This window comes from Stegostoma tigrinum, chromosome 7, assembly GCF_030684315.1.
Source record: "Stegostoma tigrinum isolate sSteTig4 chromosome 7, sSteTig4.hap1, whole genome shotgun sequence".
Lineage (NCBI taxonomy): Eukaryota > Metazoa > Chordata > Chondrichthyes > Orectolobiformes > Stegostomatidae > Stegostoma > Stegostoma tigrinum.
Window position 1 is genome coordinate 46069687 of NC_081360.1, and position 23652 is coordinate 46093338.

General features: G+C 42.6%; 1 protein-coding gene across 2 annotated transcripts in view; it reads right to left on the minus strand.

Annotated features, from left to right (window-relative positions):
- mtx2 (metaxin 2) overlaps nucleotides 1-23652 on the minus strand; it is an 82615-nt gene that overhangs the window by 18587 nt on the left and 40376 nt on the right. For both annotated transcript variants that reach the window (XM_048533677.2, XM_048533678.2), the window contains one exon: nucleotides 14935-15007. In XM_048533677.2, the coding sequence (XP_048389634.1) occupies nucleotides 14935-15007 (73 nt within the window). The remainder of the gene's footprint in view (nucleotides 1-14934; nucleotides 15008-23652) is intronic.

Genomic DNA, 23652 nt, shown 5'->3' on the forward strand with positions numbered 1-23652 from the left:
CATTCAAGAAGCACCTGGAAGACTACATTATTAGGATGGGAAGAGAGGGGTTTGGATCCTGTAAGTGAAGGCAGTTTTAGTATGGAAAGGCAAAATTGGTCGGCACAGGTTTTGGAGTACTAAAGGTCTTGCTCCTGTGCTGTACTGCTGTTTGTTCTTTGACTGAAGAAATCTTTCCCTATCTCAATCTTAAATGGATTGCCCCATATCCTGAGACTGTGATCTTTGGTCCTAGACTACCCAACAAGGATAAACATCTGCCCTGAACTGTGTGCGCCCAGGCTGGTTAGAACTTTAAATATTTCAATCAGATCCCATGCACCCCAACCTCCCCCCAATCCTTCTAAACTTTATATAAGTCTATAACTCTATTCAAACTATCTTTCCTCATAAGACTGTTATGTCATCCCTGGATCAGCCCAGTGAACTTCTGCTTTACTCCCACACTGAAAAATATTTCCTTTTTTGTGAAAGAAGACCGAAACTGCATTTAATGCTCCAGATGTGTTCTCACCAAAGCTCTTTATAACTGCAGTTAAGATATCCTGACTTCTGAACTCAAATTCTTTTGCAATGAAGTCCAATATACCATTCGCATTCCAAATTGCCTACTGCATTTGACTGTCTACTTTCAGTAACAGGTGGACAAGGACACCCGGATCCCTTTGTATATGGATACCTAGATCTGTGTACACATCTATATTTCCCACTATATCACACTTTTTAAATAACACTTTGCCTTTCCATTTTTCACACCATAGTGTCACAGCACATTTATCCATGCTGCATTGCATCTGCTACATGTTTGCCCACTGACTCATCTAAATCACCTTACAGCCTCCTTGTATCCACCCTCCAACTCACAACCCTGCCCAATTTTAGGTCTTCAGCAAACTTCAACACACTTCATTTGGTTCACTCATTCAGGTCATTCATATTTATTGTGAACATGCTAGGGCCTAAGCACGATTCTAGTGCCATCCCCTCTAGTCACTCATTTTCTGGGTGGCAGGCAAAGATGCATTTATTCCTACTCTGTCTCCCACATGTCAAACAATACACAATCCATTCCAATATTTTATCTTCTAACCCATATGTTTTAATTTTGTCTAATAACCTCTTATCAAAAGCCTTCTGAAAATCCAAATACACCACATACGCTGGTACTTCCTTTTCTATTCTGCTAGTAACATCCTTGAAAAAACTGCATAGATTTGGTTAGCATGAAGATTTGGTAAGCATGATTTGCCTTTTATAAAACAATTCTGACTTTGTCCAAACCTGTCAATGCTTTCCAAGTGTTCTGCTGTCACATCTTTTATAAGACTCTAGCATTTCCCCACTACTGATGTAAGGCTAATTCGTCTATAATTTTTTTTTCTCCCCCTCCCTCCCTTTTTAATGTGAGGCTACATTTGTCACCCTCCAATCTGTTAGAACTTTAAAATCTATAGAACTTTGGGAGACAAATTTTGGAAGACACATCTAAGGACCACTTTCTATAATACTTTCGGCCATAGATTTTAGCCCTGGTAGTGTATCAGCCTTTAACCCCATTAATTTCCCAACAGTATTTTCTTGCTAATACAAAACAAAGAGCTGGAGAAACTCAGCAAGTCCTCAAAACATCCTGAAGGAACGTCAGTAGACTGGAATGATTAATTCTGCTTTCTCCCGACAGATGATGCCAGACCTGCTGAGTTTCTCCAGAAATTTCTGTTTTTGCTTGTTCCCTACAAATAGATGAAATACATAGACGAGCTAATTCACAAAATCCCTCCAGTGTGGAAACAGGCCATTTGGCCCATAAGTCCACAATGACTCTTCAAAACAGCAACCCACTCAGACTCTCCCCTCCACACTATTCCTGTTACTATGCATTCTCCTTGGCTAATCCACCTACCCTACAGAGTTCTGGACACTATGGGCAATTTAGCATGGCCAATCCAGCTACCCTGCATATCTTTGGACTGTAGAAGGTAACCGGAGCACCCAGAGGGAATCCATGCAGGCTTGGGGAGCGTGCGGAAATGCCACACAGACATTTGCCCAAGGCTGAAATTGAAGCTAAGTCTCTAGGTTCAGGCAGCAGTGCTAACCACTGAGCCACATGCTGCCCATAAATTCTTGAATTGTCTTAGGTATTCACAGCTTACAAGCCATAACTCAGCTGAACTGCATGTTAAGTCAATGAAACAGCAACTAATAGACAATTAAAAGCAAATGTATTAATACAGGCGGAAAATATTCTGCACGTTGACAATAGGAAATAAAATGTTGAAAATACACAGATCAGACACAGTCAATAAAGTATTAATCATGAGGGATTTAATATGAACATATTTTTTATAAGCAAATCAAATTGGCAAAGACAGTCTGGAAGATGAGTTCGCAACCTGATTGTAGACTTTTCTAGAACAATACAATGTGGAACCAAATACACGTAAAGTTAAAATAAAAACAGATGCTGAGACATCTGAGTCACATCCAACTAAAAATATTAGCTATTTTGTTTTACAGGTCTACTAGACTGAATTATTTCCATCACTTTCTTATTTTAGGCATAAAGTTAGTTTACACCTAATATTATACAATAAGGTAGGTTTAATTAGTAATCTGGGAAAGATAATACAATGGGCTTCCATTTTAAATTTAAAAGCAACATAGTTCAGTCCAAAACCAGAGTTAAAGAAGAAAGCCAATTACACTGAATGTAAGGAGTGCTAAATATGGGCAAGTGGATAAATAGACGAGAAGTGTGGCAGTACACAAAAAGTGAGATGCATTTAAAGAAACAATTCAAATGTTACACAAAAAATTCCATTAAAAATACTCAAGCAAGAAAAATGCACTGATGAAAGTTATAGATTAAAGAACAGGTTTACAAATTTGCAAAGGATAGTAGTAAACCAGAGGACTGCGATTGTTTTAGAAACCAGACAGAAAAAGAACATTAACAACAAAAAAACTAACCACGAGTGGTAAGAACACAGCAGGCCAAGCAGCATCTCAGGAGCACAAAAGCTGACATTTCGGGCCTGGACCCTTCATCAGAGAGGATGAAGGGTCTAGGCCCGAAACGTCAGCTTTTGTGCTCCTGAGATGCTGCTTGGCCTGCTGTGTTCATCCAGCCTCACATTTTATTATCTTGGAATTCTCCAGCATCTGCAGTTCCCATTATCTCTAAACACGAGTGGTAACTGGCCAGGAATATAAACAAAATTACGAGAGTTTTTATAAGTGTGCAAAAAGTAGCTAAAGTAAACATTGGTCATTTAGAGTCACATTCTAGAGTTCAGTACAAAAATCAAAGCTGACACTCCAGAACAGAGCTCAAAACACTACTGTTGGAGGTTCTGCTCTTTAGATGACATTGTTAAACTCAGGCCTGGTCTGCCTACTTAGTTGGATGCAAATGATCTCATGGCATTATTTCAAAGAAGAGTGGGAGAATTATCCAGAGTGGAATGCAATATACATAGAACATAGAACATTACAGCACAGTACAGGCCCTTCAGCCCTCGATGTTGTGCCGACCTGTCATACCAATCTGAAGCCCATCTAACCTACACTATTCCATGTTCGTCCATATGCTTGTCCAATGATGACTTAAATGTACTTAAAGTTGGCGAATCTACTAACGTTGCAGGCAAAGCATTCCATTCCCTTACTACTCTCTGAGTAAAGAAACTACCTCTGACATCTGTCCTATATCTTTCAACACTCAATTTAAAGCTATGCCCCCTCGTGCTCGCCGTCATAATCCTAGGAAAAAGGCTCTCCCTATCCACCCGATCTAACCCTCTGATTATTTTATATGTCTCAATTAAGTCACCTCTCAACCTTCTTCTCTCTAATGAAAACAGCCTCAAGTCCCTCAGCCTTTCCAAATCATATCTGGAGACAACACAGAGTCAGACAACTTTATCAAAATATGTTGGCATCAAATTTTGATTGGTTAAGGGTATCCTGCCAACTAAATTTTAACTATTCCACTGAATAGTGGAATTAATAAAATTCCCCTGACACAACAGCACTATGGACACCACCCCCAACCCCCTTCCTTTTCTATCTCGCCCAGAAGAAAGGCTAATGGAATTAAAACTAGAACCCAGATCCCAGGTGCAAGACAGCTGGTGAGACTTGACTTTCAGCTTAAAGAAAGTAGAGAGATGATGGCCTAACAGTGCATAAAACGTCTGTAAAATTCAACTAAACCATAGGCACAAAGAAACATGGATACACGGCCGGAGACCCCACCGATGATGTCACATCCGCCACCGCCAGGCACACCACTTCCAGGACCGCTGCTGCAGTCACCGCCACCACTTCCAGTTACAACACCACACACACCACCCTCACCGCAGCTGCTGCCGCCCACCCCGCTCCTCTCACCACCGACAGAACCCTGCCCACGGCCCACGGCCGACGACCTCATCGCTCCACCCACAACCTCCACAGCCAGCAACCCCAGAGAAGACAGCCACACTGAGCCCTGCCGCATCTTCACCATCCCCCCAGACCGAGGACGAACGGTCAGTCCTAAGCAAGGGGCTCACCTTTGTCCCCCTACAACCACACATCAACGAATACCAGTCACAGTTGGACATAGAGCAGTTTTTCCGCCGCCTTTGCCTCCACGCTTACTTCTTCAACCGGGAACCTAAGCCTCCCTCCACTGACCCCTTCGCCCGCTTCCAACACAAGTCCTCCTCCTGGACACCATCCCCAGGCCTCCTACCCTCCCTCGACCTCTTTATCTCCAACTGCCATTGAGACATTAACCGCCTCAACCTCTCCACCCCTCTCACCCACTCCAACCTCTCCCCTGCAGAACGGGCAGCCCTTTGCTCCTCCACTCCAACCCCAACCTCACCATCAAACTCGCAGACAAGGGTGGCGCAGTGGTAGTATGGCGCACTGACCTCTACATTGCCGAGGCCAAATGCCAACTCTCCGACACCACCTCCTACGGCCCCCTTGATCATGACCCCATCCCCGAGCACCAAACCATCATCTCCAACACCATTCATGACCTCATCACCTCAGGGGACCTCCCACCCACAGCCTCCAACCTCATTGTTCCCCAACCCCACTTGAAAAGAAAAATTTTGCAGCATATATGAAAAGGCTAGATGAGTGGGACCAACTAGGTAGGTCTTTCCAAGATAAACTGAAAGGTGAATGGCAGTAAAACCATGTCAACATGACATAAATCTTTTTTACTCAGTGTATGGTTAGGATTTAGAATGCATTGGCTGAGAATTTGGTGGTGGGAAAATTCGATCATGGATGTTAAAAAGCAATTAGATAATTGTCAAGAGAAATAAGATTTGCAGGGCAATGGGGATAAGGGAAAGTCACGTTGGTGGGATTAGCTAAATAGCTCTCGAGAGTTGACATGGATATAACAGACCAAATGATTTTTTTCACCGGTGTAACCATTCCACAATTCTATAGATGAAAGCTGGCTGCTCCTAGTCAATGAAACAAATGCAAATTTACCATTTATGGGAGGCATCAATTTTCACTTTAAAACCGTCATACATTATTCAATAGTTAGGAGATTAATTCTAGCTTTTTGTAACATACTAGAAAACATATTTACAGAAAATCAGTGCACCTAATATTCCAGATGGAGGGTGGGGAGATGTACAGTGAGAGGCTTTTAGGGAAGGTTTTCAAGAATATAGAGCTAAGGCAGCTGATGCTGGATGGGGTTAGTCTTAGAATAGGAGGGTTTGAGTGGCAAGTTGTAAGATTAGTTGGTTCTCTCTGTAGCAACATCATCATGAAGGACTAAGGATCTCATGAAGAAATGAGAATTGAATTTGCGGTGTTGCAGATGGGCAGCAGGAGCCAAGAATGACTTGGGTTAAGACATGGGATGCAGAGTTTGGATAAGCAAGTTAAAGGGGCTTAAATAAAGGTGATTAGCTAGAAGAATAAATCTAGAAGAAACGAAAAATATCATGCATTACTCCTTTAAACACTATGTAGAAACTTCAAATTCAATTTTTAAATTTAGTATCTCACTTGAATATGGCTCTAATATAGTGATTGTAACGTAGTCAGCCAGATGGACATCACAGAATAGGAGTTCCCTGATTGGAGCTTTTAATCATGTCCAGAGTGCCCTGAGACAATAAAAAGTGGATTGTCAGACATTCTCAAACACAGAGCTGGCTCTGAGGGACCTGAACCAATGTCAAGGACTTTCCACATGTAAACAAAGGGTGTCTTGGTGACGGGATACCGGTCTCTGTAGATTTAATTCAGTGGTGTCGAAAGTAAAGCATATTCACAAAGAAACTCTCTTGCAGCAATTGTCTTTGAATAAGGGTAAGGATTTCTGGGGAAGACTAGACCCAGTATGTGGACATCCAAATTAGAACCATTTAAAATAAGCAACCAGCTAAATGGTCACCTGATTCTAATGGGGGCCTGTGCAGCTGCTTCAGTGATTGCAGAACCAGTACTTAACAAAATTCAGTCTGGGCTCCAATGCATAAGTCAGCTAGACAGAGAACATATACTGGGGATTAAGGGTATGACTTCCAATTCTGGTTGAGAAGCAGCTGGTTCAGTTACCAGTGACTGTTGTGAAAGGCTCAGGCCTAAGCTTGATTTTGGGGGCTTCTTGAGGCTAGGCATGAGCCACGCGTATTCGCAATTACAGTTAGATGAGGATTCCCAGAAGTGTGCTACAATTAATGCCCATAGAGGTTTGTACCAATATGTGTGACTGCCATTTGCGGTGTTGCCAGCCTGTGCAATTTTTCAGTGGATTATGCAAAATGTTTTCCAAGGTCTACCTCAGGTCAGCATTCATTCAGGTGATGTGCTAATAACAGGGAAGACCAATAAGGAGCACTTAGAGAACTTGGACATTGTCTTTAGATGGTGTTCCCTGGCAGCCATATGTCTAAGGGAAAAATGTGTGCTTCAGGCACCCCAAGTGACCAGAATGAGCAATAGAGTTGATAAGACTGGATTACACCTGTTGGATGATGAAGCGAGGGCATTCAAAGGTGTCCCAGCTCCCAAGTCTGTACCAGAGCTTATGTTTTTCTTTTGGCTGGTGAACTGTCATGGAAAGTTATCCAGGCATGATTGTGTCAACTCCTAAAAAAGGGTCAGCCTTGGAAATGGTCATGTAACCAAGCCATAGATTTCAGGAAAATGAAGAAAGTGTTGTCATTCTCTAAGGTAAACACCAAAGAAGTGCAGATGCTGTAAATCAGACGCAAACAGAGATTGCTGGAAAAGCGCAGGTCCGGCAGCATCTGAGGGGAGAAATCAGGACCCAGACCCGAAATGTTAACTCTGATTTCTCATCAGCTGCTGCCAGACCTGCTGAGCTTTCTCAACAGTCTGTTTGTTTATCATCCTCTAACACGTTGGCGCACTATCGTTCCACATCGGATCTGGTATCGACATGCAACATCTCCCTGTATGGTATTATGGTACTATTAGCTGATAAGTGGCCTAATGGAGAGGTATGTCCAATAGCGTATGCATCTCGGACTTTTGATAACACACAGCGTAAACACCAGATAGCGAAAGAATGTTTGGTAGTCATATTTGGAGTCAGGAAGTTCCACCAATACCCTTATGAATGTAAATTTGTAATAATAACAGATCACAAACCCCTACTGCGCCTCCTTAAAGAGGACAAGGCAGTACCGTCCACAGCTTCAGCCCAACCTCAGCGATGGGTTTAATACTAATTGCGTATAATTCATCAGTGTTCACTCGCAGATGAGGATGGCTCTCTTCCACTCTCAGGGTGAGCCCATAGGTAGGTGAACAGACCAATGTGGCTACTGTGGCTCTGTTACACTTGGGGCAGAAGGTGGTTGTGGGAAGGGGGAGGTGGCGGGTTGGTTTAGCAGTGTGCTCCTTACACTGTTGTTGCCTGGCTTCCATTTTTCTCACCTCCGAAACGGCAAGTCTCAAGGTGCTCGAAACCTTCCCAAATGCTGCTCCTCCACTTTGGACAGTCTTAGGCTAGTGATTCCCAAGTGTCTGTGGAAATGTCACTCTTTGCCAGTGAGGCCTTCAGGGATACCCTTAAGTGCTTCCTCTGTCCACCTGGGACTTGTCTGCCATTTCAAAGCAGGGAGTACAGCACCTGCCTGGGGAGTCTCAAGTCAGTCATGTGGATGACATGCTGAGCCCATTGTAACCAATTAAGGGTGGTCAGACCCTCAATGCCGAGGATGTTGGCACATCTTTCTTCCCAGCGGATTTGCATGATCTTGCGCAGGCTGCATTGGTGGTACTGCTCTAATGCCTTGAGGTGTCTGCTGTAAACAATCCATGTCTCAGAGCCATATTGGAAGGCAGAAACAACCACAGCTCTGCAAACCATGACCTTGGTGTCAGATCTGATGTTGTTTTCTCCAACACCTTTTTCCTCAGATGGATAAAGGCTGTGCTAGCAGACTGGAGGAGATGCTGGATCTCTTCATCAATAGTTGCTTTGGTTGACAGGATACTTCCAAGTTATTGGAAGTGGTCAACGTTCTCTTAGGCCTCCCTGTGAAACTTGATGATTGGGGTTTGATCCATCATGCCAGGCCAGGTTGATGAAGGACTTTTGGCTTAAGGATGTTCAAGGTGAGACCCATGCTCTCATATGACTCCATAAAGATGCTGACTCTGTACGTACCCAAGCATCATTTGTGTACTGCAGCTCAATGACACTGGTTAGGGTGACTTTGGATTTGGCTTGAGAGCAGCAGAGGTTGAATTATTTCCCACAGGTTCTGCATGTTAGCTGCAATCTGGTGGAGAGATTGTCATCCAAGGGGTGAAGCATCACAGCCAGGTATATAGAGGACAATGCTGGGGCAATGACACAGCCCTGCTTGACATTGATCCAAATAGGGAGTGGGTCGGTGGTGCAGCCATTTGTCATTGCCACTCCCATATCATCATGGAGCAGAAAAAAGATGGTATGATTACAAGCACAAACACTATCTGGGAGGCCAAGTAGCAAATGTGGATGCGCGGAGCTATCTCCCACTGCAGATACACCATTGGTAGAACTGCCACTAGGATGGTCTGTAATGGTTTGAAATTTTCTGGACACATTTCCAATCACAGCCGACGATATCAGACTCTGGATGCAGAAAGTCCTGGCAAAACCGAAATACCTTGTTACGACGGAAACATTAGGGCCATCACAAACAGAACTGAGATAGTAGGAACTGCCGATGCTGGAGAATCTGAGATAACAAGGTGTAGGTGGATGAAAACAGCAGGCCAAGCAGCAGAGGAGCAGGAAAGCTGACGTTTCAGGTCTGGACCCTTCTTTAGAAATGGGGGAGAGGAAGGGGAAGGGGATTCTGAAATAAATAGAGAGACATGTTGTTCACCCCTTGGATGACATGTCCGTCCTAGGCCTCATCCAGCGCCACAATGACGCCACTCAAAGGTTGCAGGAACAGCACCTCATATTTCACTGGGGAACACTGCAGCCCAATGGTATCAATGCAGACTTCACAAGCTTCAAAATTTCCCCACCCCCGACCTCATCCCAAAGCCAGCCCAGCTCGTCCCCACCTCCTTGGCCTGTACGTCTTTTCTCCCACCCATCCGCTCCTCTCACCTCAACCCCCACCATCAACTTACCAGCCCCATCCCCATCCCTGCCTCCTTGACCTGTCCGTTTTTCCTTGACTGACGAACCCCCATCCGAACTCCCCACCGACACACCTTTACTGGCTCCATCCCCACTTCCTTGACCTGTCCATCTCCTCTCCACCTATCTGCTCCTTTATCTACCTTCCCTCCACCTCCCCCTCTTGCTCTCTCTACTTATTTCAGAATCCCCTTCCCCTTCCCCATTTCTGAAGAAGGGTCCAGACCAGAAATGTCAGCTTTCCTGCTCCTGTGATGCTGCTTGACCTGCTGGGTTAATCCAGCTCTTGTTACCTTACAACCTGAACTGAAACCTTTCTGGGCCTGGAGAGACCAAATCAGAGCAGAGGAGTGCATATTAATATGGGGAGCATTATTGATTGTCCCTCGCAAAGGTCACCACCAAACACTGGCTGAACTCCACCAGGGTCATCCAAAACAAAGATGATATGTTTGATGACCCAGATTGGATGCAGACATAGCTGTGTTGGTGAGGCAGTGTCCTAACTGCTAACAAGGAAAAACATTACCTCCATCAACTCCCCCATATTCACGAAAATGGTTGGGTAAATCCTGCACTCAATAACATGTCAACTATGCAGATCCTTTCCATGGTCTCAATGTTCTTAGTCATTGTAGACTCAAAGTGGCAGCATGGCATGGAGTTCAAACATGGGAACAATGATAGAAAAACTGCATGCCTCTTTTGCGACATGTAAACTCCCAGTGGTGTTGGTCACAGATAGCACCCATCATTTACGAGCAGAGAATTTGAGTATTTCCTAAACTGGAATGGGAATTGACAATTTAAGACAGCTCTATACAATCCATTATCCAATAGCCTGGCCAAAAGAGCAATTCAAACTTTGAAGGCAGGCTTGAAGAAACATTCTACACTTTTGCTGGATACCAAAAGGTCCTGGTTCCTAATGGTTAATCTGGCAGTTAATGTGGTCCAATCAGGGAGCCCTGGCTGACAGATGAAAAGGGGAGCATCAGATATTCTGACATTCAGAGCTGGCTCTGAGGGAGCCAGAGCAGTGTTAATGACTTTCCATGTGCAAATAAAGGGTGACTTGGTGATGGGAAACTGCCTCAATGGAGTTAATCATTAGCATGTGCAGTACCATTAACAGAAATTTCTCAACTTTACCTCTCCATTCCTGTAAGTCCAACTGCTGTCCTAGTCTGCAAATCATACATGAAGAAATGAACCAGTGTAAATCAGAGTGGAAGCCTGGCCATTTTTGCCTTTCCTTATCGCATAAAACTGTGAGATTTCGGCACAACTGTATTATATACTCAGCAGAAATAAGATAACTCAACACAAGTAGAACCAGGGGTGTCCCTGGTAGGGATGATTCAGTAGTACTTAAAACATTGCACACCTTAATGACACAAATAAGCATTTGAGGGAATCGTTTTCATTAATTTAGATTCTTCCCCTTGAATGTATCATCGCCCAACTGTGAAGACAGGAATCGGGTATTCAAGACTTCGGTCAGTGATGCTCCTGAAGACAAGTATCAATATATATGGCAGCAGACCACCTATTTTTACAAGATCATAAAATGTGAGGCTGGATGAACACAGCAGGCCAAGCAGCATCTCAGGAGCACAAAAGCTGACATTTCGGGCCTAGACCCTTCATCAGAGAGGGGGATGGGATGAGGGTTCTGGAATAAATAAGGAGAGAGGGGGAGGCGGACCGAAGATGGAGAGAAAAGAAGATAGGTGGAGAGGAGAGTATAGGTGGGGAGGTAGGGAGGGGATAGGTCAGTCCAGGGAAGACGGACAGGTCAAGGAGGTGGGATGAGGTTAGTAGGTAGGAGATGGAGGTGCGGCTTGGGGTGGGAGAAAGGGATGGGCGAGAGGAAGAACAGGTTAGGGAGGCAGAGACAGGTTGGGCTGGTTTTGGGATGCCCATCACGGGCCTCCTGCAGTGCCACAATGATGCCGCCCAAAGGTTGCAGGAACAGCAACTCATATTCCACTTGGGAACCCTGCAGCCCAATGGTATCAACGTGGACTTCACCAGCTTCAAAATGTCCCCTTCCCCCACCGCATCCCAAAACCAGCCCAGTTCGTCCCCTCCCCCCACTGCACCACACAACCAGCCCAGCTCTTCCCCTCCACCCACTGCATCCCAAAACCAGTCCAACCTGTCTCTGCCTCCCTAACCTGTTCTTCCTCTCACCCATCCCTTCCTCCCACCCCAAGCCGCACCTCCATCTGCTACCTACTAACCTCATCCCACCTCCTTGACCTATCCGTCTTCCCTGGACTGACCTATCCCCTCCCTACCTCCGCATCTATACTCTCCTCTCCACCTATCTTTTCTCTCCATCTTCGATCCGCCTCCCCCTCTCTCCCTATTTATTCCAGAACCCTCAGCTCATCCCCCTCTCTGATGAAGGGTCTAGGCCCGAAACGTCAGCTTTTGTGCTCCTGGGATGCTGCTTGGCCTGCTGTGTTCATCCAGCCTCACATTTTATTATCTTGGATTCTCCAGCATTTGCAGTTCCCATTATCACCTATTTTTACATTTTCTTTTTACATCAGGGGAGACAGCCGCAAAAGAAAACTTTTCAGACAGCCATCTGGGGTTATAACCGATTGTTGGGAACTGTATGAGCAATGAGACACCAAACTACCATGACATGCAGCATGTATGAAATCTACATTCAAATTAACTCTTTAGATTATGCCCAAAACCACTAATCTCAAGACTCAAGTAAACTTGTACTATGGTTGAGACAATTGTGGCTTAAAATGTAAATGCGTAATTAAAGTGGGTTTAAAAGTTATCAAAACATTTAATATCAATTAGCCTAATATTTGAGGGCCCTTTTTACAATGTAGGATATCCCTTTTGAAATGGGAGGGCAGCTGATTGGTTCGAAGGTCTCTACCTATTACTGTTCAATAATCAACTACTTGGAGATATGGTTACAGCAATTGCATCCTCCAGTTTTCACTTCCTTAATCCAGCACCTGGTAAACGTCACCTTCCTGGACCTCTCAGTCTCCATCTCAGGCAACCAGCTTGTAACTGATGTCCATTTCAAGCCCACCGACTCCCACAGCTACCTAGAATACACCTCCTCCCACCCACCCTCCTGCAAAAATTCCATCCCCTATTCCCAATTCCTCCGCCTCCGCCGCATCTGCTCCCACGATAAGACATTCCACTCCCGCACATCCCAGATGTCCAAGTTCTTTAAGGACCGCAACTTTCCCCCCACAGTGATCGAGAACGCCCTTGACCGCGCCTCCCGTATTTCCCGCAACACATCCCTCACACCCCGCCCCCGCCACAACCGCCCTAAGAGGATCCCCCTCGTTCTCACACACTACCCTACCAACCTCCGGATACAACGCATCATCCTCTGACACTTCCGCCATTTACAATCCGACCCCACCACCCAAGACATTTTTCCATCCCGTCCCCTGTCTGCTTTCCGGAGAGATCACTCTCTCCGTGACTCCCTTGTTCGCTCCATACTGCCCTCCAACCCCACCACACCCGGCACCTTTCCCTGCAACCGCAGGAAATGCTACACTTGTCCCCACACCTCCTCCCTCACCCCTATCCAAAGCCCCAAGATGACATTCCACATTAAGCAGAGGTTCACCTGCACATCTGCCAATGTGGTATACTGCATCCACTGTACCCGGTGCGGCTTCCCCTACATTGGGGAAACCAAGCGGAGGCTTGGGGACCGCTTTGCAGAACACCTCCGCTCAGTTCTCAACAAACAACTGCACCTCCCAGTCGCAAACCATTTCCACTCCTCCTCCCATTCTCTAGATGACATGTCCATCATGGGCCTCCTGCACTGCCACAATGACGCCACCCGAAGGTTGCAGGAACAGCAACTCATATTCCGCCTGGGAACTCTACAGCCATATGGTATCAATGTGGACTTCACCAGTTTCAAAATCTCCCCTTCCCCTACTGCATCCCTAAACCAGCCCTGTTCATCCCCTCCCCCTACTGCACCACACAACCAGCCCAGCTCTTCCCCCCCACCCACTGCATCCCAAAACCAGTCCAACCTGTCTCTGCCTCCCTAACCGGTTCTTCCTCTCACCCATCCCTTCCTCCCACCCCAAGCCGCACCCCCATCTACCCTCATCCCACCTCCTTGACCTGTCCGTCTTCCCTGGACTGACCTATCCCCTCCCTACCTCCCCACCTATACTCTCTCCACCTATCTTCTTTACTCTCCATCTTCGGTCCGCCTCCCCCTCTCTCCCTATTTATTCCAGTTCCTTCTCCCCATCCCCCTCTCTGATGAAGGGTCTAGGCCCGAAACGTCAGCTTTTGTGCCCCTAGATGCTGCTTGGCCTGCTGTGTTCATCCAGCCTCACATTTTATTATCTTAGTACGGAATTGTGCATGCTTTTTGGTAATTTTAAGATTTCCTTTTGAAAGCACTCAACAGTAAACACTTCATAAAATCTTCAGTGTTCTGTTTTAAACAATTCAAGTTTTTGCACAAACATTCACCAATTATGCTTTGTTTCATTTCTTATCTTTGTCTTTTCAAAATGTATCTTGCTCAAATGCACAAAACCTGCTGTTAAGGCCAGTTCATATACAGTTCACACTAACAGCAGGGTCTGTCATGCTTCTTTTGAATAGATTCATTCTTCATTGCCTTCACAGGCAGCCTGAGGGTAATAGATGAGATAAAACGTATGAACAAAAGCCTCATCTGCATCCATATGATAAGTGTATCACAAAAGAAATGCAGGTCTCTTTGAACATAGTGATCTCTGAGCTTTTATTCATATGTGTTCAAGCACAAAGGAAATCCCAATAAAAGGCCAAGAGCATGGCATAGACACTAAGATCCAAGTGTCAATCTATGGTATTTTGAGCTTATCCATCATTTAATTAGTTTTTCTTAAAACTATATAGAAAACAGCCAGAAGTGAAGCGAATTTTGCTGAAAAAGATATCTACTGATCTGTTTTATTAAAAAATGTTTTTACAGTTAATAAAAAAAGTATTTATAGTTAATCGCTTGAACATTCACAGTGGAACATATAACATTGTATTGTTACAGTTTACGTATCACTCAATGAAAATTCCCAAACAACTGCAACCTCTAGTCATTTATTCCTCACACAAGCAAGGTTAAAAATGATGGAGTAATGTAAAAGCATTTGAAAAATAGACCCGTAACCAGTACTGGTTATAAACTACACAACTAGACATGTTGCCATGGCATCACATAAAACAACTCCTCCAGGAATTTAAGTCAGCTCCAGACTTACCAGATGGAGACATGTACTCCGCATTTGCCCTACAAACCACTTGGACTGGTAGATTGCACATCCGCAGAAATGCCTGAAATACAGCAATGATTTGTCATGAAACTGAAATTTCAAAACTAGGTATAAAATTTGATGATTCTGTACAAAAAGAATTGTGTAGACAAATAAAACAGTGAACATATCTTTAGCCAGCACAGGTACATCCAACTGGAAATGATCTAAACTAACTAGATAGACATTCCCCCCACTGTCCCCCAACAAAATCCTAAATAGACAAATTTATCAAGCCTGAAAGTACTTCATTTCTGAAGTTTGTGCTAAATACGCACGCTTAATTCCCATGGTATTATTGGCTAAAATCTAAAGATAAATCATGATTAGTTATATTCTTAAATTAATTGTCTATCAAAATAATGGAACTCTGAACAAATATGACAAGCAGAATGACTTCCTTCTGTACTTTAAACATTCTCTGATATTCAAATGTTCTTTTCAGCTGGGGGGGGGGGGGGTGGGGAAGAGAGATTTTGTTTGATCTTATTTTAAAGCGCTATACAGACAGCAGGTTGCATTAACAACAGCTTACCAAGGTCAACTTTTACTCTTAAAAGTTGCTTTGCAATTACTTGGTTTTACAATCATTGAGAATGGTACTAGTAATATATGCTATTAAAAGTGTGAAGAGTTGCACTTAAGTGACAGGTTGCATGTGCTATCACGTTTTCGCTTCACTAACTCTAACAAGTGTGATTCTAAATTGGCTCAAAGAAAAAAGAAAACCTACAGAATTTTACAGGTTTGACATAAACCAAATTTATCATTATTTTGTTTGGCACATATGCAGCATGTGCCTCCCCAAAGATGTACAGGAGTGTAATAGAAGAGGCAAACAATTTGTTGCCACTTTGCCTCAGTGCACAATGCTGACAATCTTCAACCATGTTTCAATTTTTCCACCAACCATTCTGTGCTCTATACGAAAACAAACTGTATTGAAGGTAACTAGCCTGAGCTAAGTTTTACAATTACGTCACATGCTGCTGCTCCAAGGAGCACTGTTTGAGCTGTGGTATATTTATGCTGCCAGCCAGCCAGCCAGCTGACTGCATTGGCCCAGTGTGGCACACTGAGAATGGGGTCCTGGGCTAAAGTGCCAGCATGGAAGTCTCAAGATATTTGTCAATTTGCTGTTTCTACAGAGTAGGAAGTAGTTTCTTTGGTTCTATAATGCAAAAATGAAAACTCTTCCTTTTTTTATTCTCAAAGAGCATCTGTTTGCATATCAGGGAGTAAAATCAAAGTAGTCTGTGCATCTTTACTTTGTGATGTGGAGCATATGTTTGATTTCTCAAGTTCTCTCTACATAATCTGGCAAGACATGGTCACAAACAACAAAATAGAGGAATATGCAATGCAACAGAGAGATGGATAAATGTACAGTACGGTGGCTCAGTGTTAGCATTGCTCCTCACAGTGCCAGAGACCAAGATTTGTTTCCATCCTCGTGACACTGTGCAAATTCCACAAGAACATTCTCCCCTTGTCTGCGTGGCTTTCCTCTGGATGCTCCCACAGTCCAAAGATATGCAGGCTAGGTGGATTAGCCATGGGAAATGCAGGGTTATAGGGATAGGGTAGGGGGGTAGGTACAGTCAGATTCAGACAATGGCAAAACAGCCATCGGTGACATGAGAAAAAAATATTTTTAGCACTGACTGGTTAGGATTTGGAATACGTTGCCTAACAGTATGGTGGAGTCAGATTCAATCACGGCTTTCAAAAAACAAATGGGAAATAATCATCTCAAAAGAGAGGAGAGGAAAAAGTTGAAGGCTATAGTAAAAAATACCAGGGAGCGGAGCTAGCTTTGTTTCTCCTACATTGGTCCAGCACAGGCACTGTGGGTTGGCTTGTTTGTGGGTGTAACTTTGCTAGAATTCTATGACAGTTCAATGTGAAAACTCCAGCAAATTTTTGGTCAATAAATTTGATATGGTTACAAAGTCCAAAAGGGAGAAAACTCAGAAGTTCAAAAGACCAATGGCAAACGGAATGTTATGATTTACTTGCTTGAAACAAGTACTGAAATCATGAAATGTACTAGCATTGTAATGGCAGATGGAGACTAATTGTGTATCTGAATTCAAGGTGAAACTGAATGCCTGGTCAGCAACAAAAGTGGTCAACTGAAATGAAAAATTGACTTCTGTACAATATTTTTCAGATCGAGATCAATCTGATGGACCACTGCGATCTTTTCCAATGTTGTATGTTTCTAAACTTAGGACTGACTGAAGAATTAAGCATCAGAAATGTAATTACAATGCATTCAAAAATGTCCTTGTCAAAGTCATTATACACTGGAATCCTGCTATAACACACTTCATAAAACAAAATAAATTATAGGGGAGACTGTGATGTGCTGAGGTTTCTACAAACCTTACTAAGATTTGTTTAGTAAATTACACAGAAGTGAGTTAATACAGAGAAATTGCAAATAAATATGCTTGAGACATGTTTGGCTATGATAGATTTGGGAATGTTATATAGACGGATGATGGTGAAAAGGTAATGAAAAACATTCACATGGCGCGTGGGTGAACTGCAACAATTCATTTCTGTCTGGCACAAAAGTAAAATGGGAAAAGGTGACCAAACCATGGCTGACAAGGAAAATTAGAGGTAGTATTAAATCCAAGCAAGCGGCATACAAATTGGCCAGGTAAAAACAACAGACCTGTGGGAGCAGTTTAGAATTCAGCAGAAGAGGACAAAGGGTTTGATTAAGAAAGGAAACATTAAATATGTGGGTATGTGAAGAGAAAAAGACTGGTGAAGGCAAAGGTAGGTTCCTTTACAGTAAGAAACAGGGGAATTTATAATAGGGAACTAAGCAATGCTGACTAACTAAGTACATACATACATAAAGGAGGATACAAGTAACATACCAGAAACGTTGGCGAACACAGAGTTTAGCAAGAGGGAGGAACTGAAAGAAACAAACTCTGGAAGAGCTCCTATGGAATTTGAATGGTCGCTACTGTAAACCCGTTACTTAAAAAGCGAAGTAGAGTGAAGACCGGGACTTGAAGACCACTCAGCCCAACGGCAGTAATGGAAAAAGTGCTCATGCCCATTAAAGAAGTTTTAACAGCAGAGCATTTGAAAAATAGTGGCAGTATCAGATAGACTCACCATGGATTTATGAAAGGGAAATCATGTCTGACGAATCCACTGTAATTCATCACATACGTAACTAGTAGAGTTAAAGAGGTGGAGCTAGTGGATGTGGCTTATTTGTACTTTCAGAAGGCTACTGCACAAGAGATTAGTGTGTAAAAGCATGTGGAGTTGGGGATAGTGAACTGAGATGGATAGAAAACTGGTTGATAAACAGGAAAGAGTAAAAATAAATGGCTCATTTTCCAAATAAGTGGGATAACGCAGGGATTACTGCTAGCATCCCAGCTATTCACAAAGATTTAGATGAGGGAACTAAATGCAATTACTCCAAATTTGTTGATAACAGAAAGCTAGATAGGAGGTTTAGCACGGGCGAGGATGCAGAGATGCTTCAGTGTGATTTGGACAAGTTGAGTGAGCTGACAAAATGCATGGCAGAGGCCGTTCAATGTGGATAAATGTGAGGTTACCCACTTTAGTAGCAAAAAAAGGACAGAAAACGATCTGAATGGCAAGCACATTCACTTTTGTGCTCTTTCCCTGTAAGTCTATTCCCCAAGTGACCAAGAATCTGTCTCACCCTTCAACATACACAAGGACTCTGCCTCCTCAGCTATCTGTGGCAAGGAGTTCCAAAAATTCTCAAGCCTCAGATCCTAGGCTATCTCATGCAGTAAAACATCCTCTCAGCATTTACCTTGTCAAGCTCTGTAAGAATCCTATATGTTTTGAAGATATCTCGTCTCATTCTTCTCGACTACAAATCAGTGGACTCAAAATCTGTTGGATTTTGTTCATAAGACCATCCCTCCATATCAGAGATCATCCTAATGAATCTTCTCGTTACTGCCTCCAATGAAATATCTTTCCTTAAATATAGGGACCAAGACTGCTTATAGCACTCCAGATGTGTTCTAACCAGCACCTTGTATAGTCTAAGTTACACTTTCCTACTTAGACTCCAACCTCCTTGAAACAAGGGCCAACATCCATTAGCCTTCCCGATTAATCTCTGCACGTGTGCTAACTTTCCATGTTTTGTGCACAAGTACCTTTGTGTTGCAGCTTTCTGCAGTTTTTCTCCATTTAAACAAAATTCTGTTCTTTTGTTCTTCCTTTCAAAATGAACAACTTCACGTTTTCCAAGGTTTCACTCCATTTGCTGACATTTTTTCCCAAACCTACCTAAATCAATCAATACATCTCTGTAAAATGTTTGTCTTCCTCTCACAACCTGCCTATCCACCTAATTTCCTGTCGTCTGCAAATGTGGCTACAAAACATTCACTTCCTTCTTCCAAGTTGTCAATATATATTGTAAACAGTTGCACTCCCAGCACCAATCCCTGTGGAAACCTGAAAAAGAACCCCAATGCCAATACCTACGTAATATATGCCAATATGCCTCCTTGCCATGGGCTCTTATTTTGTGACTTTACCTTTTCTAAGGTACCTTGTTGACTGTCTTCTTGAAGTCCAAATACAACATGTCTACTGGCTCCCTTCTATTCACTCTGGTTGAGACTTCCTTGAAAGACACAATTTCCCTTTCGTGAAGTCATGCTGACTTTGTTCAATTAGATTATCATTTTCCAAACGTTCCGCTTTTGCTTCCTTAACAATTGTTTCTAATACTTTTCCATCAACAAGGCTAATCTCTCTTTAGTTACCCACTTTTTGAATAGGGGTGTCACATCAGCAGTTTGCCAATCCTCTGGTACTTCTCCAGTAAGTCAATAAATTTGGAAAATTATAACCAATGCATCTGCTATCTCTTGAGCTACCTCTTTTAGGATTCTAGGATGCAAGCCATCAGGGCCATGGCGCTTATCTGCCTTTAGCCTATTAGTTTGTTTAATATTTTTTCTTTAGTAAGGATGATGATACTTAATTTATCCCTGTTTCTTTTTACTATTAATAGAATGTTTGAAGTATCTTCCACCATAAAAAAAAAATTCTTTAAAGAATAATACGAAATATCTGTTCAACTCTTTTGCTTGCTCCACAAAACTGTCTCCCTAAGGAGCATACGTTCACTTTGACTTCTATCTTCCTTTTTTTATATAATTTAAAGAAGCTCCCATTATCAGTTTTAACAACTTACCAGTTTGCCCTCATTGTTTATTTTCTACTTTTCATTATCCCTTTTAGTCTTCTTTTGCTGGATTCCAAATTTTTCTCAGTGTTCACAGAAATCACTGACTTTTATATGCTTTTCTTTTCAACCTAATACTCTCCTGAACTTCTTTAATTAGCCATGGTTGGTTTATCCCTGAATAGAAAAGATTCTAAGAGAATGACACAACTCTACTGCTCTTTGGGAAGAGAACTGAAACCATTAATAATCTTCTGAGAACAAGATATTCTTACTCATCTCCATCTTAAATTGGAAATCCCTTGATATTTGTTAAACTGTTCATTCCAGTTTTGAGTTCACCTTGACCATTACCAATAAGAGATAATCTAACCACCATCCCTTGACATTTAAGTGTTACGATGACGGAATCCTCCATTATCAACATCCTTGGGTTTAACACTGACCAGAAACTCAACTGGACTCACCACATAAACAGTTACTACAAGATCACAACAGAGGCTATGAGTATCGTCCTGAGTAACTCATTTCCTGATTCCCTAAAGCCTGTCCATCAGCTAAAAAGGTTCAAGGAGTGTAATGGAATACTCCCCACTTGTCTGGATGAGTGCAGCTTCAAACACACTCAAGAAGCTTGACAGTATCCAGCACAAAGCAACCTGTTTAACTGGCACTACATCCACAAGCATCCTCACCCTCCACCACCAACTCAGTACATACTGCTGCTTCTATTTACAAAATGCTCTGCAGAAATTCAAAGATCCTTAGATGGAACCTTTTAAGCCCACAACCACTTCCAGCTAGAAAGACAAAAGCAGCAGATACTGGGGAGCACCAACACCTTAAAGTTCCCTGCCAAGCCATTCAACATCCTGATTTGGAAATACACTACATTCCTTCACAGCTGATGGATCACAATCCTGGAATTCCCTCTAATAAGGGCATGTGGATCAACCCATAATACATGGACTGCAGCATTTCAAGGCGGCAGCTCACCATCACCTTCTCAAGGGCAACTAGGAATGAGCAATAAATGCTGACCAGACAGTGAAACCACAACCCACCAGTGAAACTTTTTTTAAAAGGCCATCCCGAAAAGGAAAAATCTCACGCCTATCCCATCAAGACTTCTCAGAATCTAGTGTTGCCAAATGTTCACTTTTCATTCTACGGAACTTCAACATGCATCATTGTAATCAGCTCAACTTTTCTTGTATGATTACCTATCTATGCTAGAAATTAGCCATGTGAACATTCTCTGAATTACTTCAAATGCGAGCACTTTCGCCTTAAGGAAGGAGACTAGAACTATGCACTGGTGAGACTGCATCTAGAGTACAAATGTCTTGCAGAGTTGTGGCAAGGCTTCTCTATTTTTATACTCCTTCACTGTTGCAATAAAGTTGACATTCATTTGACTTCCTTCTTACATGTTGCACCTGCATACTAACTTTTTCAGATGCTAGCACAAGGATGATACTGATCTGTGATGATATAGCGAGCGGGACAGTGGCTCAGTGTCACAGCACCGGGGACCCAGGTTCAATTCTGCCTTGGATGACTATCTGTGTGAAGCTTGCATGTTCAGCCAGTGTCTGCATCAGTCTCCACCAGGTACTCTGATTTCCGCCCACGGTCCAAAGATATACAGGTTAGGTGGATTAGCCAATGGTAAGTGTGGGTTATAGAGATAAGATAGGAACTGGGTTTAGGTGGGATGCTGTTTGGAGAGTTTATGCAAACTTGATGGACTGAACTGCTTCCTTCCACACTGTAGGGATTCTATGATATCTCTGCACCACAGAATGCTATAGTCTCTCTCCACCTAGTTATATTTTGCTTTTCAAATATTATTGCCAAAGTGGTTTCCATGACACTCCAACAGTTAGCATATGAACCTAAAAATGGTGCATTTATTGTAAGTGTTACCTGTTGATTATTCAATCATTCAGCCATATTAATCTATCATTCCAACACCGTTAGCACTTAACATCCGAAGGAATCTTTTACAAGGCACCTTCTTGTATGCCTTCTGGGAATCAAGGTATACCATACCCAATCAAAACCTAAAGAAGTGCAGATGCTGCAAATCAGAAGCAGCAGAAATTGCTGGAAAAGCTCAGTAGGGTCTGACGGCATCTGTGGAGAGTTAACATTTCAGGTGACCCGTCGTCAGAACTCTATACTATATCTACTTGTTCCCACTTAGCCACTCGAATTGTTACATCTTGATAAAATTCTTTAAAAAAATGACAAACACGATTTTCCTTCCATAAAACTATGTTGACTCTTCTGGGCTACATTATGATTTTATAAATGCCCTGCTACTATCGCCTTAATAATGGGCTCCAGCATTTTGTTAAAGAGAATAGCCTTAGGTCCAAATTTCTCTCACAAACTAAATGTAAAATCCTATCATGTCATGTCATGATCACTCTTAGCTTGGGAGTATGTCACTATGAGGTCTCTAAAACATCTTGTCTCTTCACACACCATCAAGGATGGAATAGTGTTCCCTGGTTGATTTCAGAAAATAATGGTTTACTAAGCTATCCAGAATACTCACAACAAGCTCATCCTTCAAACTACCTCTATCAATTCGCGCAATCTACATGAAGATCACAACCTCCAACAATTCTTGCAGTACCTTTCTTGCATGCTCTCATTCTTTCTTGACTTACTTTCCTCGCATGGTTAATGTGCATTTTTAAGTAGGTCAATATACGTGGTGCAGCTATGCATTCCACTGGGTTACAACTAAAAGTGGAAAATTGTAAGGATGCTGGATTGTAATCAACATTTCAGGCCATTTTTTGTGTGCTCAAATTAGAAAACCATCTGAACATTGATCCAAATGAATGTGCAACGTCCGATCTAAGTTTATTGTACAAAAAATGATTTCATTATTTTTCCTTCCTTCTGAAGGAAAGTTTTTTAAAATACAAATTTACGGGTGTCAATATCATTACCATGTAAACTCACGTTTTAGAAAGGAAATTATAGAAGACTGAATGTATGCGTCTACCATTTATATTCCCGTGTACTTGTGCATCTTAAATTGACAAGATCACAAAAAGAGAAGCCCGCCTTTTATTTTCCCCACATGTTTATGATAATCTCATCAGAAAATGTTAAACTTTACTACAGTGAAGTACTTTGTGTAGTGGGTGCAATATATTAGAGTATTGTAGAATAAGGCTAATAGTTTAATGTAGCGCGATATTCTGTTTTGGAACTGCCAAAGTTGATTTAATTTTGCCTTTGAACAGTTGATCAGGATACTTAAATAAAAATCTTAGAGATCAAGAGAGACCAGCTTTCCACTGTGCTCCATTCTGTGTCCAGTCCCAATGTAAAACTTTTATAGTATAAAAGGACAGCCTGACTTGTGATTATCAGAAAGAAAAAGTTCACAGTGTACTTAAAAACTAATACCAAAA